The 12,460-nt window shown below is 38.3% G+C and overlaps 1 protein-coding gene across 2 annotated transcripts; it reads right to left on the bottom strand.

The window, feature by feature from the left end:
• Positions 1–2,522: 2,522 nt before the first annotated feature.
• LOC111566519 (Golgi-associated plant pathogenesis-related protein 1-like) lies at positions 2,523–7,110 on the bottom strand. 2 transcript variants are annotated; one of them, XM_023267138.3, is made up of 6 exons: positions 6,982–7,110; positions 6,787–6,813; positions 5,940–6,149; positions 5,662–5,739; positions 5,276–5,431; positions 2,523–3,153 (listed from the first exon to the last, which is right to left on the bottom strand). In XM_023267138.3, the coding sequence occupies exons 2-6, from the start codon at positions 6,791–6,793 to the stop codon at positions 3,065–3,067; spliced, it is 540 nt and encodes a 179-aa protein (XP_023122906.2). In that variant the 5' UTR covers positions 6,794–6,813; positions 6,982–7,110; the 3' UTR covers positions 2,523–3,064. The 2 variants fall into 2 exon arrangements, with proteins under 2 accessions (XP_023122906.2, XP_023122907.1); XM_023267139.3 differs by having other exon boundaries at positions 2,523–3,176; positions 6,982–7,107.
• Positions 7,111–12,460: the final 5,350 nt, after the last annotated feature.

The raw sequence follows: 12,460 nt of genomic DNA on the forward strand, positions 1-12,460 counted from the left end.
GATTTTTAATGGAATATCTCCATAGAGGTACAGAGGAACATTTCCAGCAACCATCACTCCTGTGTTCTAATGCTACATTGTGTTAGCTAAAGATGTTGAAAGGCTAATTGATGATTAGAAACCCTTGTGCAGTTATATTAGCACATGAATAAAAGTGTGAGTTTTCATGGAAAACATGGAATTGTCTGGATGACCCCAAACTTTTGAACAGCAGTGTATGTAATTTAGATTGACTGTTGACTTTACATGTACTTATGCACAAAATAAAAATGACTCAAGCACGTCTTTGATCATCTATTGTGGATTTTAAAAAAATTTCAACACGTCATTGTTTGATATTATTTTGAACTATCATTAGAATTTTTGTGTCTTATAGAGGATGCTGTAATCATTTAACTACTGTGATAAAGTTTAAGCAAAAATTATCAATGTATTGCCAGTTTCTTCTTCCTGTTGTGTGTCTCTTCAGTTCTATCAGTAACTAGGTTTGCATCGAAATGTAGCACAAGTGTGATCAGAATTTTGAGAAAATCTTCAGAAGATAATGCACATCCATGTCATTTCTATCCTGTATGAACATATCAGCCGCTGGTGGTAATTCTCATGAGGCTGGCACCATTAAGCCATTGCAGTAGAAATGAGCACACCTACTATTTCAAAGAGTACCCATCAAAAGATGAAAAAGAATGTAGAAAACATGAAACAAACAGCATTGCTTAAATGAAAGGGTACTCCGTACTATTAGGACTGGCTGAATCATACAATGTACAATCCTGAACAGGTGCTGATAAATACACAGGAGGGGATAATGCCTGCTGGACTTGATTCATTCTCATTCGGTGCTTTATTCAGGAACAAATATTTGAAGTGAAGAGTCAACCGCAGAGGAAGCGTGAAACAATCAGGTTTCCTGTGTGTCTGATGAGGTGGAGCCATAGACTGTAAAAGAAAGACGGACGTAGCAACCAGGCCAAAAACATAAAGCCTTATCTGGAAGTGTCTTTTTGTGAGAATGTGTGGCCACAAGGGGGCACTCGATGCCAGTCAGAGATGGGGCTGCTGGGGGATCAGCTGTTTTATATTTCACCTCCACATATCTAAGGTTGAGGTGGTATGATTGTGCATTTACATGTTGAGTGACCTCTTAGCCTGTCAGAGGGATACACATGTACTCACAGAATTGGAGTTACATCCAGTAACTACACATTTTCTGGCAGAACCTTTTTCCAGATCCATTTCTCTGCAGCTGCTGTTCCCATCAAGACACATTTTAGCCGCACAACCACCCCTCATTCAGCCAAGTAATTCTCACCAACCAGAATATGATTACCCTTATTTTGTAGTATTAGTATCTTTGAAAAGTGTGTGCTATGCATCTGTTTTATACGTAAATAAAGAATGTGTTTGAACATGTTTTTATGTGTTAAAGTGTGTGTAGTTTAGGTTTAGTTGTGGATTTAGTTGAAGCTCTTGTAGAGACTCTTTAAGACAGTAGGGATAAAACCTACTTTGAACAGTTCTTTAAAAAAGTAGCACAAACTGTTGAACACTACAAGACTGACTCAGAACCTGCTGCCAAGAGAAGAAAGTAAAGGCTGGATGGACACAGTGTGATGGACACAGTGTGATGTCTAACTGTCCTAAGATGAACAACGACACTTTTAAAATAAGCGTCTTCCATGTCCTTCATCGATCTCATTTAAATTGGTTGCATTATAAGCTTGTGACACTGTATTTGAGTTCTCGAGGCGGTCTTTCCTGCATTTGCAAATTAAAGGAATTAGTGACAAAAACAAAATGACTCATATGTGGCGTACATTGATTTGTGAAAAAAGAAAAACAGCAAGATGTAGTGCCAACCCAATGTGACTAACACTCTAAGTCTGGCCACACCCATAGAAAGTGTCTGGTTTGTGCTACTCCTGCTTCTAAACATGTAGAGCAGATGAGCCTGGTCTGCTGTGTTAGACTGTCACCTTGTGGCCATTTTATAGAGTTGTTTTTAAACTGAAGGGTGCAACAATAATGTGGCTGCAGTGAAATGTGTACAAACCAAAGTCACCCAAAGCTGGTCAGTGAGGCAGACTGTGATCTGTACGGAATCAAACTGAGGAGTATGGATACATTTATTACTCCAACTCACAACGAAGTGTTGATTTAACACCTCTCAGGTGATTTCACTTGATTTATTTCATGTTTGTTGAGAGTAAAAGACAAAAAGAAACACAGACTGACCTACATTGTGCTTTTTTGACACATTGAACCATAAAACTGTACCACAAGTTTGAAAGGCATGTGATCTGGCCATTCAAACCAGTTGGAAAAATTATTCAAACCTATGCTTAGGATCCCAAATCTAAGCATGAGTTTTCTGTAAAAATCACTTTATATATATATATATATATATATATATATATATATATATATATATATATATATATATATATATATATATATATATATATATATATATATATATATATAGCCAGTTTTTGTGTAATAAATAATCCAAGAAGCACAACTTTAAAGAAAAAATGTATTTATTTATTTTATGCTTTAAGGCTTTAAAACTGTGTCATATTGCACAACAGACATTATGAGTTCTCTCCCCTTGTAGCAACCCCCAGTTGTTTCCATAGAGGTGCAAGACTTTATCTGATATTGCAGTGGATAATATGCCAACAGTGAGCAAAAATATGGCAGGAGTGACAAACTGCTTTGAAACTGTCTGGGATTCAGAGGGTTACATTTCTGACCATTTGGAAGTGAAAGACACCTGACGTAAAGCTCACATTCTGTTTGAGAGTGTGTCTAAAATAGCATCGTAGGCATCAAATGAACCGTTATACCTGAACTGTCTGCTTCATATGAATGTAGAAGCTAAAATGAGTGAAGAGTTGATGCTATACGTGGGATTTCTGACAGACAAATTCCACTTACAACGTTTTTTACACCAGACAATCGTATGAAACACAGTGCTTTATTTGACTTTTCTTTTTGCATGTTTACATCTTGGAATATGTAAGCAAAGTGTGTGCGACGGCTGTGGGAATGTCCACTTCCTCTACAGAAGTGTGCAGGTGGTCTTTTTCTTTGGGGGCACTTCTGTCTCCTTACTGGAGGTGTTGTCTGCTGCAGCCGTGTCTCCGCCAGCTGTAAAATGCACAGCTTTTACTCTGGAAAGTGACAGTAAATACCAGTGAGGCATGCAAGCGTTAATCTGATGAAGCTTAAGCGTGAGGAGCGAGGTGCTGCTGCAAGAAAAAGTGAACATCTTCGAACCTGAACCAGACAAGAATGTGGAGTTTGCAGGCAGGTCCCGGTCATCTGCAGCAGGTCGCTCAGCTCCCAGACAAGAATGAAAAAAAATCCAGCTAGCTGACTGAAATGCAGAGACAGGCCTGTCCTCAGCAGCTGAACCTGCACCAGTCTGCTTTCCTACAGCGACCAGGAGACACTAAACTTGCTGCTGTGGACTATTTAAAAAGTCTACACAGGTTTTCCCACAGCAATCCCTGCATGCACACCAGAAGATACAGATAGCTGTACAAAAAGACTGGACCCAACACAAAGTGGTTAGTTATCATGTGGAAGGTTTTGTTGACCTTAAAACCCTTTTTCTCACATTTAAAACTAGCAGTGAGTGTGATTTAAAAGGCAGCTGGTTTCATCTTTGTTTCATAAGAGCTCAGGTAGTCTGACAATGTATTCAGTGAAAAGTTAGATAGTGTAGATATTCTAGGTCACTTGTAAAATCACTGCAGTCAGGTTATTACTAAAGCAGTAGGAGTATTTGTGAACAAGTCACACTAGAAAAGCATTGTGTAGATTGGTCTGAGCCACTTCACGGAGTATCAACACACAGTGAGGTGATATTTCCTGGATTAATATCACTGACTCTCCCTTTAATGGAACAAAAATAAAAGTACTCTGACTCTTCTGTGATACATACACTACTGTTCAAAAGTTTGGGGTCACTTAGAAATGTCCTCATTTTTGAAAGAAAAGCTTTTTATTTCAACGAAGATAACATTAAATGAATGACAAATCCAGTGTAGACATTGTTAATGTGGTAAATGACTATTCTAGCTGGAAACAGCTGATTTTTAATGGAATATCTCCATAGAGGTACAGAGGAACATTTCCAGCAACCATCACTCCTGTGTTCTAATGCTACATTGTGTTAGCTAATGGTGTTGAAAGGCTCATTGATGATTAGAAAACTCTTGTGCAGTTATGTTAGCACATGGATAAAAGTGTGAGTTTTCATGGAAAACTTGATATTGTCTGGGTGGCCCCAAACTTCTGAACAGTAATGTATGTTGTATAGCTGTCATTGATATAAATTGTATTTACAGATGCATCTTGTCAAAATGAACAAATTTAAGCAAGTTAATATACAATATGGATGTTTAGGAATCATTTCCAACAATCAGACAGTTCCTTGTTCAGCTTGTGGATATTTATATTGGTGAGCTCAGTTTGACTGATTTATTGACTGTCTTTTTCAATTACTGGGTCAATACATAATTGAGGGACTTTTGAAGCTCATGGGATATGTCTTGCACACATTTTTATTAAAAGTTAAAAAATGAATGTTTTCTATGTCCATTATGATCATGTCTTTACAAATTCCATAATTATTTATTATGAAAACAATCCCTTATTAATAAAAAATAACTGGATATCACTAAAATGTCAACTAAATAACCATCCGAATGTAAACAACCACCTTCTAATTAGCTAAACAATAATAAAATGAGTTTTGATTGTGTTCTTTTTATTAAGTTGAGATAATCATGACAGATATTTCTTTTTTGGCAATATATCAATTTTTTAAATGGAAAATAGCAAATTGTATCTGTCCGAAAAATCACTTTCAACTAAGTTCCCTGTTACAAAAACACCTCTCAAGGAAGTGTGTTAATTCCAGATCACATGACCTGCTCCACATGATGTCATTTCCTCCTGAAGAAAAGACTGGCCAGACTCCAAGGCTTTCTGAGTTATTTAATATAAAGTAGTGTGTGAGTCAAGTGTGGATTTACCGCATGTCAAGAAGTTTACTATAATATCTTTATGAATAACTTTCATTTTCAAAACTGAATTGTATATAGAATATTTAGAAGAATCTTTCTGTAAAAATGCCATGTGGCTTTTGGTTAATTATATATTGACCCTACTGAGTGATGAAACTCTCAAAATCTAAACAGACACAAACATGTTGCAGTCTTTCAGATTTCTGGCAATAAAAAATGAAAATAAAAGTCCATACCTGAAATTTTGGGGTCGACATTTTTCTGGAAGTAGCCCTCGTTGCTGATGTTGCCAGCTGGTCGGTACTGTCCAACCACAAACAACAGGTTCCCATCAGTGGCCATGCCCACGCCCAGTTCAGTGCTGGATTTCCACACCACTTGAGTAAAATGACCTGCAGGGAAGAAACAGCAGCGCAGCAAGGCAACGGTCTTCAAAAACCAAACTAAATTCATAGAAATTCAGACATAAATTTGCAAAAATCTGTATCTCTCCCACCCAATGCAAAACATTACACAACAATATGACGTACGTTAACTTGTTTGCTTTTGAATCTCATGGCTTGATCTTCTTCTTCCTTCTAAGTGTGTCTCTATGTGTGCAGTCCCTGTGGTTAAGCCTTACCAGTATTGCTTTGGAATCCAGGCTTGCTCCAGTCATAATCCTTGATCTCACTGTACCACGAATCTACAGCTTCTTTCCCTGAAACATGAGAGAAAAGAAGAATTGGTTGTTGGACTGTGAGATTGATAGCTTTGACAGAATTTCAAGAAAAGGTTTCAGCAGCAAAGCTGCTGAAATAAATAAGAATAATTTATCAGTATGGTGAGAGCTCTGGTGTTGTTTGTTCAAAAGCTTACAGTTTCACTTTAAATGATCATAAGGTTAACAGGTTATCCCACCTGTTGCATTAATGCCTTGAGAGCTGGACATGTAGAAGACGTTCTCTCCATCCTGAGTGTCACTGTGCCCCAGACTTCTCTTTGCCAGCATATGATCGGCCCATTTCTGAGCTGCTGCATTTAACTCGCTGTTATAGGTCAGCGGCGGCGCAGTGTGCATCGCCCTGAGTTTGTTGTGGGTGTCCAGGAACTCCTGACGAAAGCTTGCATCTGCAAAACAAACATTCTGAATTGATGAGTTAATAGGTCTTAAAAAATTAAAAATTAAATTCACTGCAGGAGCATTGCTTTGTAACAATTCAATTCAATTTTATTTATGTAGCGCCAATTACGCGTCAAATTGTCTCAAGACGCTTTACAGAACCCAAATGCCTGAACCCCCAGAGCAGACCTAAGGTGTAGAAAGAAAAAAACTTCTTTTTAACAGGGAAGAAACCTTGGGGGACCCATCTGCCTGCTGGCCAGCGGCTCAAGACTGCAGAAGTTAGTAAAATTACACAAGTAAGCACTGCAGGGCTTCATCTGGACTCTAGCAGTGACAGTGGATGGACTGGTGGACTTAATAAACTGGCAAACCCCTGGAACCACTGACACAACTGAACATATTCATTAGAAAAACTACACAGATTTCAGTGAGGCACATCAGTTAACAATCTGATAAACCACAAAGTATAAAAGCATCAGTCAGTACACAAATCACAGTCTCCAAACATGAGGGGCAGCATTTTGTTTTTGTTCACTCAGTCTGCAGTAAAGATCCTTGCATCACATCCCGTAATGGTGCAAATGCCAGTAACGGGAATGTGTGGCTGTGGAAAATAATTCCTGGAGAAAGCAATGCACTTACCTGCCATTGTTTCTACGGTGATGAAGCCTGGAAGGAAAACAGAACAGAGTTAAATAGAATGGAGGGAAATAAATAATTAATCATAAAAACTCTGAAAAAGCATCATTCCTATGGTCAGATGTGCTGATGAACAACTTTTCCTGCAGCAGAAAGCACAAATACCTTCCTCTAACTGTAATAATCTCGAGCACTCACCTGCTTCAGGGTGTTTCCTAGGAAGAGGCAGTTCCTCTTGCTGTCTAGAAGCTGGTATTTATGGACAGATGCTGGACTCTCCCTCCTCACCTCTACATGTAGGAGGAGACAGACACCCAGCCCTCGTCACCAAATGTTTTTGTTATTTTGTTTTTTTTCTGTCTTTTTCTTGCTATCTTATCAAGACATATCAAGGTTACAGGTAAAAAAAAAAAGTGTCTCTAGCGGAAGGTAATCTGGAAAGGAGAATAGTTGTCTGTCTGGTTCCTTGGCATTTATTGAAGCTTTGTTTATGTGACAGATAATAACCTGGTGCAGAGTTCAGTTTAGAACTTGGGTGGGTGTCTAGTATAATGAATTATTAATGCAGTTATGAAGCATGCAAATGTAGCTTTTCCCAAAGACAACATGCAAACAGAGCATTAATCAAGCCCTGTTGATGTGCCATCAAAACAGTTGTAGTAAACTCCTGCAGTGCAGATTCCTTCCTGCCACCAACAGTCTACAGTTGCATGCGGTTTAAACAAGCCGAGGTTTGAATTAAACACAGACAAACAGAAGACTTCAAAAGCATGTGGATCTCATTAGTTCACTGTAAAACATTTTACTGCTCCACCCTTAATGGATGCTTACACTTACCACAAATCCAGCAAATGCTGTCCTAATCATAGTGACACGATGAGCAGCTCTACTCTTCACTCTCACTCTGAATATTCACAAAATGAACGTGTTTTTATTTCACACAAATAAAGCCGTCTTGTTCTTGTGATTTAGTTTTTTGTCTTACTTTGACAACTAACAAGGAAGTTTGCTCTTTAAAAGCAAGGCTTAAAGTGTTGTAGACTAATGCTAGCAGTGGATCAAAAACCTCAGCCACCTAAATCTTTCATAACATCTTGCATGACAGGAAGGACTAAGTCAAAAAAACAGGTGACATTCAGTAAGAGTGTTTCACAAAACGGAATCTCTGTTAAGAAAGGTGTTGAAACCTTTGTTGCATTGAGTTCCTACTGAGGGGCCTGTACTTTTAAGATCTAAACTGCTTCTAATTTTTACTCCACCAAGGAACGTGGTGGAGTTATGTGACAATCGGCATTGGTTTGTCTGTCTGTCTGTTAGCAACATTGCTCAAATCAGTCTAACAGATTTGGATGAAATTTTCAGGGAAGGTCAGAAATGACACAAGGACCAAGTGATTAGATTTTGGCAGTGATGCGGCTTATAGTCTGGATCCACAGATTTGTTAAAGATTTCTGTATCGTTGCAAAATAGCTGCATGGCGTCACTGTAACCATGACAACAAGTGAACGCTACATCAGCTGCCTGCTGACGATCACATGACTGTGATCCTACTACAAATCCACTGCTGTGAAAATGATACAAGGAACAAACAACTGATTAAATTATGCGGGTGTTTCTGAGTCCCATCAATTTCTGCCGCCTGCTACATATTTAGATCACGTACATAACATAACATACACATGCATAACATACGATTGTGCTCAACGCAAGGTAATTTTTTTTGTAGGCACATCTATATTAAATAGACATATTCTATGTTGCCGTGATTTTTGATCATCAATAACTAATAAACAAATGCTGCATTTCTGACAGTGCCGTATGGGGGAATGAGCAGCCTTGGTGGAGTACTGCGCTCTCTGAGTGCTTTTCTAGTGTTACATGAGAGCAAATAGACTAGAATAGTGTTTATTGCCATTTGCACAGGTACATCACAGTACAGGTACATTGGAATTCTTGTACGTGAATCCGAGTCAAAAAGAAATTTAGCAACAATTAAAAATAAAGAAAAATAAAAAAAACATAAAACAAGAACCCTGAAACAAATCACACTAAAGCACATTATCAGTACAAATATTAGCATAAATAGATACACAATAAACACAACAATCAATAAAATACTTATTTGCAAAGGTACTTATTGCACATTGTGAGGATACTGCACATTTGTCCATTATAATGTGTGTGATGTCGTGATATTTTGATGTTATGCCGTGTTATAGTACCTCCCCTCTCTGACGTCCAACGCCACTTCTCTGATGGTGGCTGGGAAAAAGCTGCCTCTTGTTCAATTTCAAATCATTTGGCGTTGAAATGATGGGGCTGCACAGTGGTTCGGGATAGACTCCAGCCCCCACGACCCGAACGAGGATTAAGGTGAATAGACAGTGGATGGATTTAAGTGATATTACACAGGAGTGAACTCACTTCTGTTGTGTACTGTACTACACTGAACAGTTAAATACCTGCAAGTGCACATTAATGACTCAGGTTAGACAAGCATTTTATATTTACAAATTCTCATTTAGATCTAGATAAAAACTAGATAACAAATTAAAAATGCACATGGGTGGAAAAAGGCTTCAAATCCTTCACATAAGTAAAAATATTATATCTGTGCACCATTACAAGTAAAAATCCCACACTGAGAATGATACCTCAGAGGAAGTAACTCCAAAATAATAGTACTTATTATGCAGAACTGCCATTTCTAAATGCTATATTAATTTTCCCGATGCATTAACACGCGGTCAGCATTTTGATAGTCAAACACATATTTACTTTCAATTTTCTAAAATAATATGGTTTGCATATAAAATCATGAAATATCTTCAAACCATAGCTACATCTGTATTTTGTTATCTGAGGACTTGTACCAGGTGAAATGACATTAAAGTTAAACTTAATCTGATCTAACTGAAGCAGAAGCACGTACTGATGCCTTCTAGATGTGAAGATTATCGTGTGTTTCCGCATAATTTACAGTGCGGCCAATGAAAGGAAGAGATGTATTCACACAACGCTAAATGTTGCTCAGTAATTTAAGCATGATGGTGAAACATGAACCTTGATTCACAACAACCCAGTGTTGACAGGATAACTGATTGCCCAGTGTTGTTTTTCTGTCAGAGGAGAAACGTGGAGTTGGAGTATCCACTGCTACCACTAAGCTCTTACTGTATAACACAACACTGTTCGGTTTCTCCTGAACATCACACCCTCATCATCGTTGTGAAATGCAAACGTTTTGTATTTTTCTGGTGCTTGGTAATGCGGTTTTACTATTTTACCATTAATGACGCAAAAGATGACTTATTCCACTTTCAGTTGTAGTGCTTTAAATCAGGATGAGACCTTACTGTTGTTCCTATAACCAGAACATGGGTTCTGTTCATGCAAACACACATTATAAAGATTCCTCAGAATTCATACACATACACATACAAGTGGAATGTCTGATTTGCATGTAACAGCAGCTTGTTTGGATCCGTACCAGACAAATTATTTTACCCTGCGGCTTTAAACAGTAGCCTCGAGGGAGCTTCCAATTTTCACTGTTAGTCCTCATGGTGATGATAGCTGTGAATGCCAGACTGCTGTTACTGTCTGTACTTTGACAGATAGTCATTACCTGTTACTGAGTCAGTATCTGTGTTTAACTGCCTTTAACTCTGATAAATGATATCTTAGTATTTAACTTAGCTTGGTGCCACAGGCTTAAGACTAAATCAAAGCTTCTTCAAAGCCCTGCCAACTGTAACTCACACTCCAGGAGGCAGAAACGGCAAATTCCAAGCTGCATTTGAAAGAGATGGTCAGTTCAAATGTCCCCTCTGGTTTCCCAGAGATTGAATCATATAGACCTAATAATACAATGTCCTGATACGTCTGACATTAAAGTGACTTATATCTGAATGACAGAATGCTGTCAATGTAACAGAATGATGAAACAGCAATGTCACATACACTCCTATTCAGAACTTTGAGGTCACTTAGAAATGTTCTTACTTTTGAAAGAAAAGCATTTTTAAAAAAAATAAGTTCACATTTAAAGAATGATAAATCCAGTGTAGACATTGTTAATGTGGTAAATTACTATTCTAGCTGGAAACGGCTGATTTTTAATGGAATATCTCCATAGGGGTACAGAGGAACATTTCCAGCAACCATCACTCCTGTGTTCTAATGCTACATTGTGTTAGCTAATGGTGTTGAAAGGCTAATTAACCATTAGAAAACCCTTGTGCAGTTATGTTAGCACATGGATAAAAGTGGGAGTTTTCATGGAAAACATGAAATTGTCTGGTTGACCCCAAACTATTGAACAGTAGAGTAAAAATGCATCTTAAAAGAGCATTTCAAATTTCAGTGAGAGAAGTATTGCACAAATAGCTTGGTCAAAAGCACAAATTGTTTGTGTTTTTGACCAAACGATCAAAAATTGATACTGTTTATGGAGGTTATCCCTCACATTGTGATTTCACTGGCAACCCAGATTTTTCCTTGTCTGCACCACATACAACCTACCCAGGAATTAGCCTGATTCTTTAACCCTGTGAGCAGAAAGAACCCAGGCTGGGACGTGAACCAATGGTTGTGAGGTAACGGTGCTAACCACTGCTGGCCCTAATAGGGAACATGATATCAGAAATAAATGAAAGTTTCAGAAGTACAATTCCAAGCTTAGAGGGGCTTTTTCACTACGAATAATGAAAGTTTCTAAGGGGGCACTGCTCTCAAAAACCTGAATTTCTTAAACACCTAAAACTGGGTAAGTTGGATCCAAAGCAGGATCAGAAGATCAAGCTCTTCTGGTTATCAGAATGACATGCTATAAAGACACTCTGAGATTCATGTACAATCATGTACATAGGCTCATATGATCATCTGTGATGACAAATGTGTTTTTTAAACTGAAACAATATAAATTAAAATGTCTTCACTACTGGTGTCCAGCCTGTGGACCTGCTTGTTCAGTGTCATACTTGCAACAAATTTCAGGGCAAGAAATGTTTCAGTTCTTAAACTGTTTGGACTAAAATCAACAACGTCCCTGTCATTATGGTGCTAGTGGAAAAATCAATCTATGGGGCGTATTTTCTGGGCACCATGAATGTTTGCACTGAATCTGATGACGATCAAAACTGCTTTCATTGATCACCTCACCTTCATCTTCTTCCTTTCCTTGGAGACGACTGAGTTCTGGAGTCATATATGCCTCCTGTTATTAGGCAGTAAAGTAAACAGGCTTTGTAGTGTAATCTTACTGTCAGGAGACAGGCCTGCATAGTGTTCTGCTTGATCAATGCTGCAATAATCACATCCATCCCTAATTGAACAGGTCTGTTTTGCCCTAACTGCTGTTCTTGATGGACTGTGTGGGAGTGACTGGAGACTGACTGCTGTCAGAGTCTACTGCTCGTGAAACAGGAATGTCGTAGCATGAAAGGATGATACGAAGGATTGCATTCACAGTTACACTGGATTATGTGACTGTATCATGAAAAGAATACATGAAATATGCTCAAGGGCTGTAGTTTCATGTTTGAACATTTACAATGTCGTGTCTGTACAACTTCTATAATCCTCTATAGTCACCCTAAGGGGACAGTGCTGACAACTGATGCAAAGCTACAAGCTGTGTTCATCCAGTAGACCACCCACTGGAACCATGTGAGAA

Source organism: Amphiprion ocellaris, chromosome 6, assembly GCF_022539595.1.
Source record: "Amphiprion ocellaris isolate individual 3 ecotype Okinawa chromosome 6, ASM2253959v1, whole genome shotgun sequence".
In the NCBI taxonomy this organism is placed as follows: Eukaryota; Metazoa; Chordata; class Actinopteri; family Pomacentridae; genus Amphiprion; species Amphiprion ocellaris.

Excerpts from the sequence above, each read along its gene's own strand:
- LOC111566519 (XM_023267138.3), bottom strand. Across the intron at positions 5,432-5,661 it reads TGGATTCCAAAGCAATACTG|GTCATTTTACTCAAGTGGTG; the intron begins GTAAGGCTTAAC and ends TCTTCCCTGCAG. Across the intron at positions 3,154-5,275 it reads TGTCGACCCCAAAATTTCAG|CTGGCGGAGACACGGCTGCA; the intron begins GTATGGACTTTT and ends TGCATTTTACAG.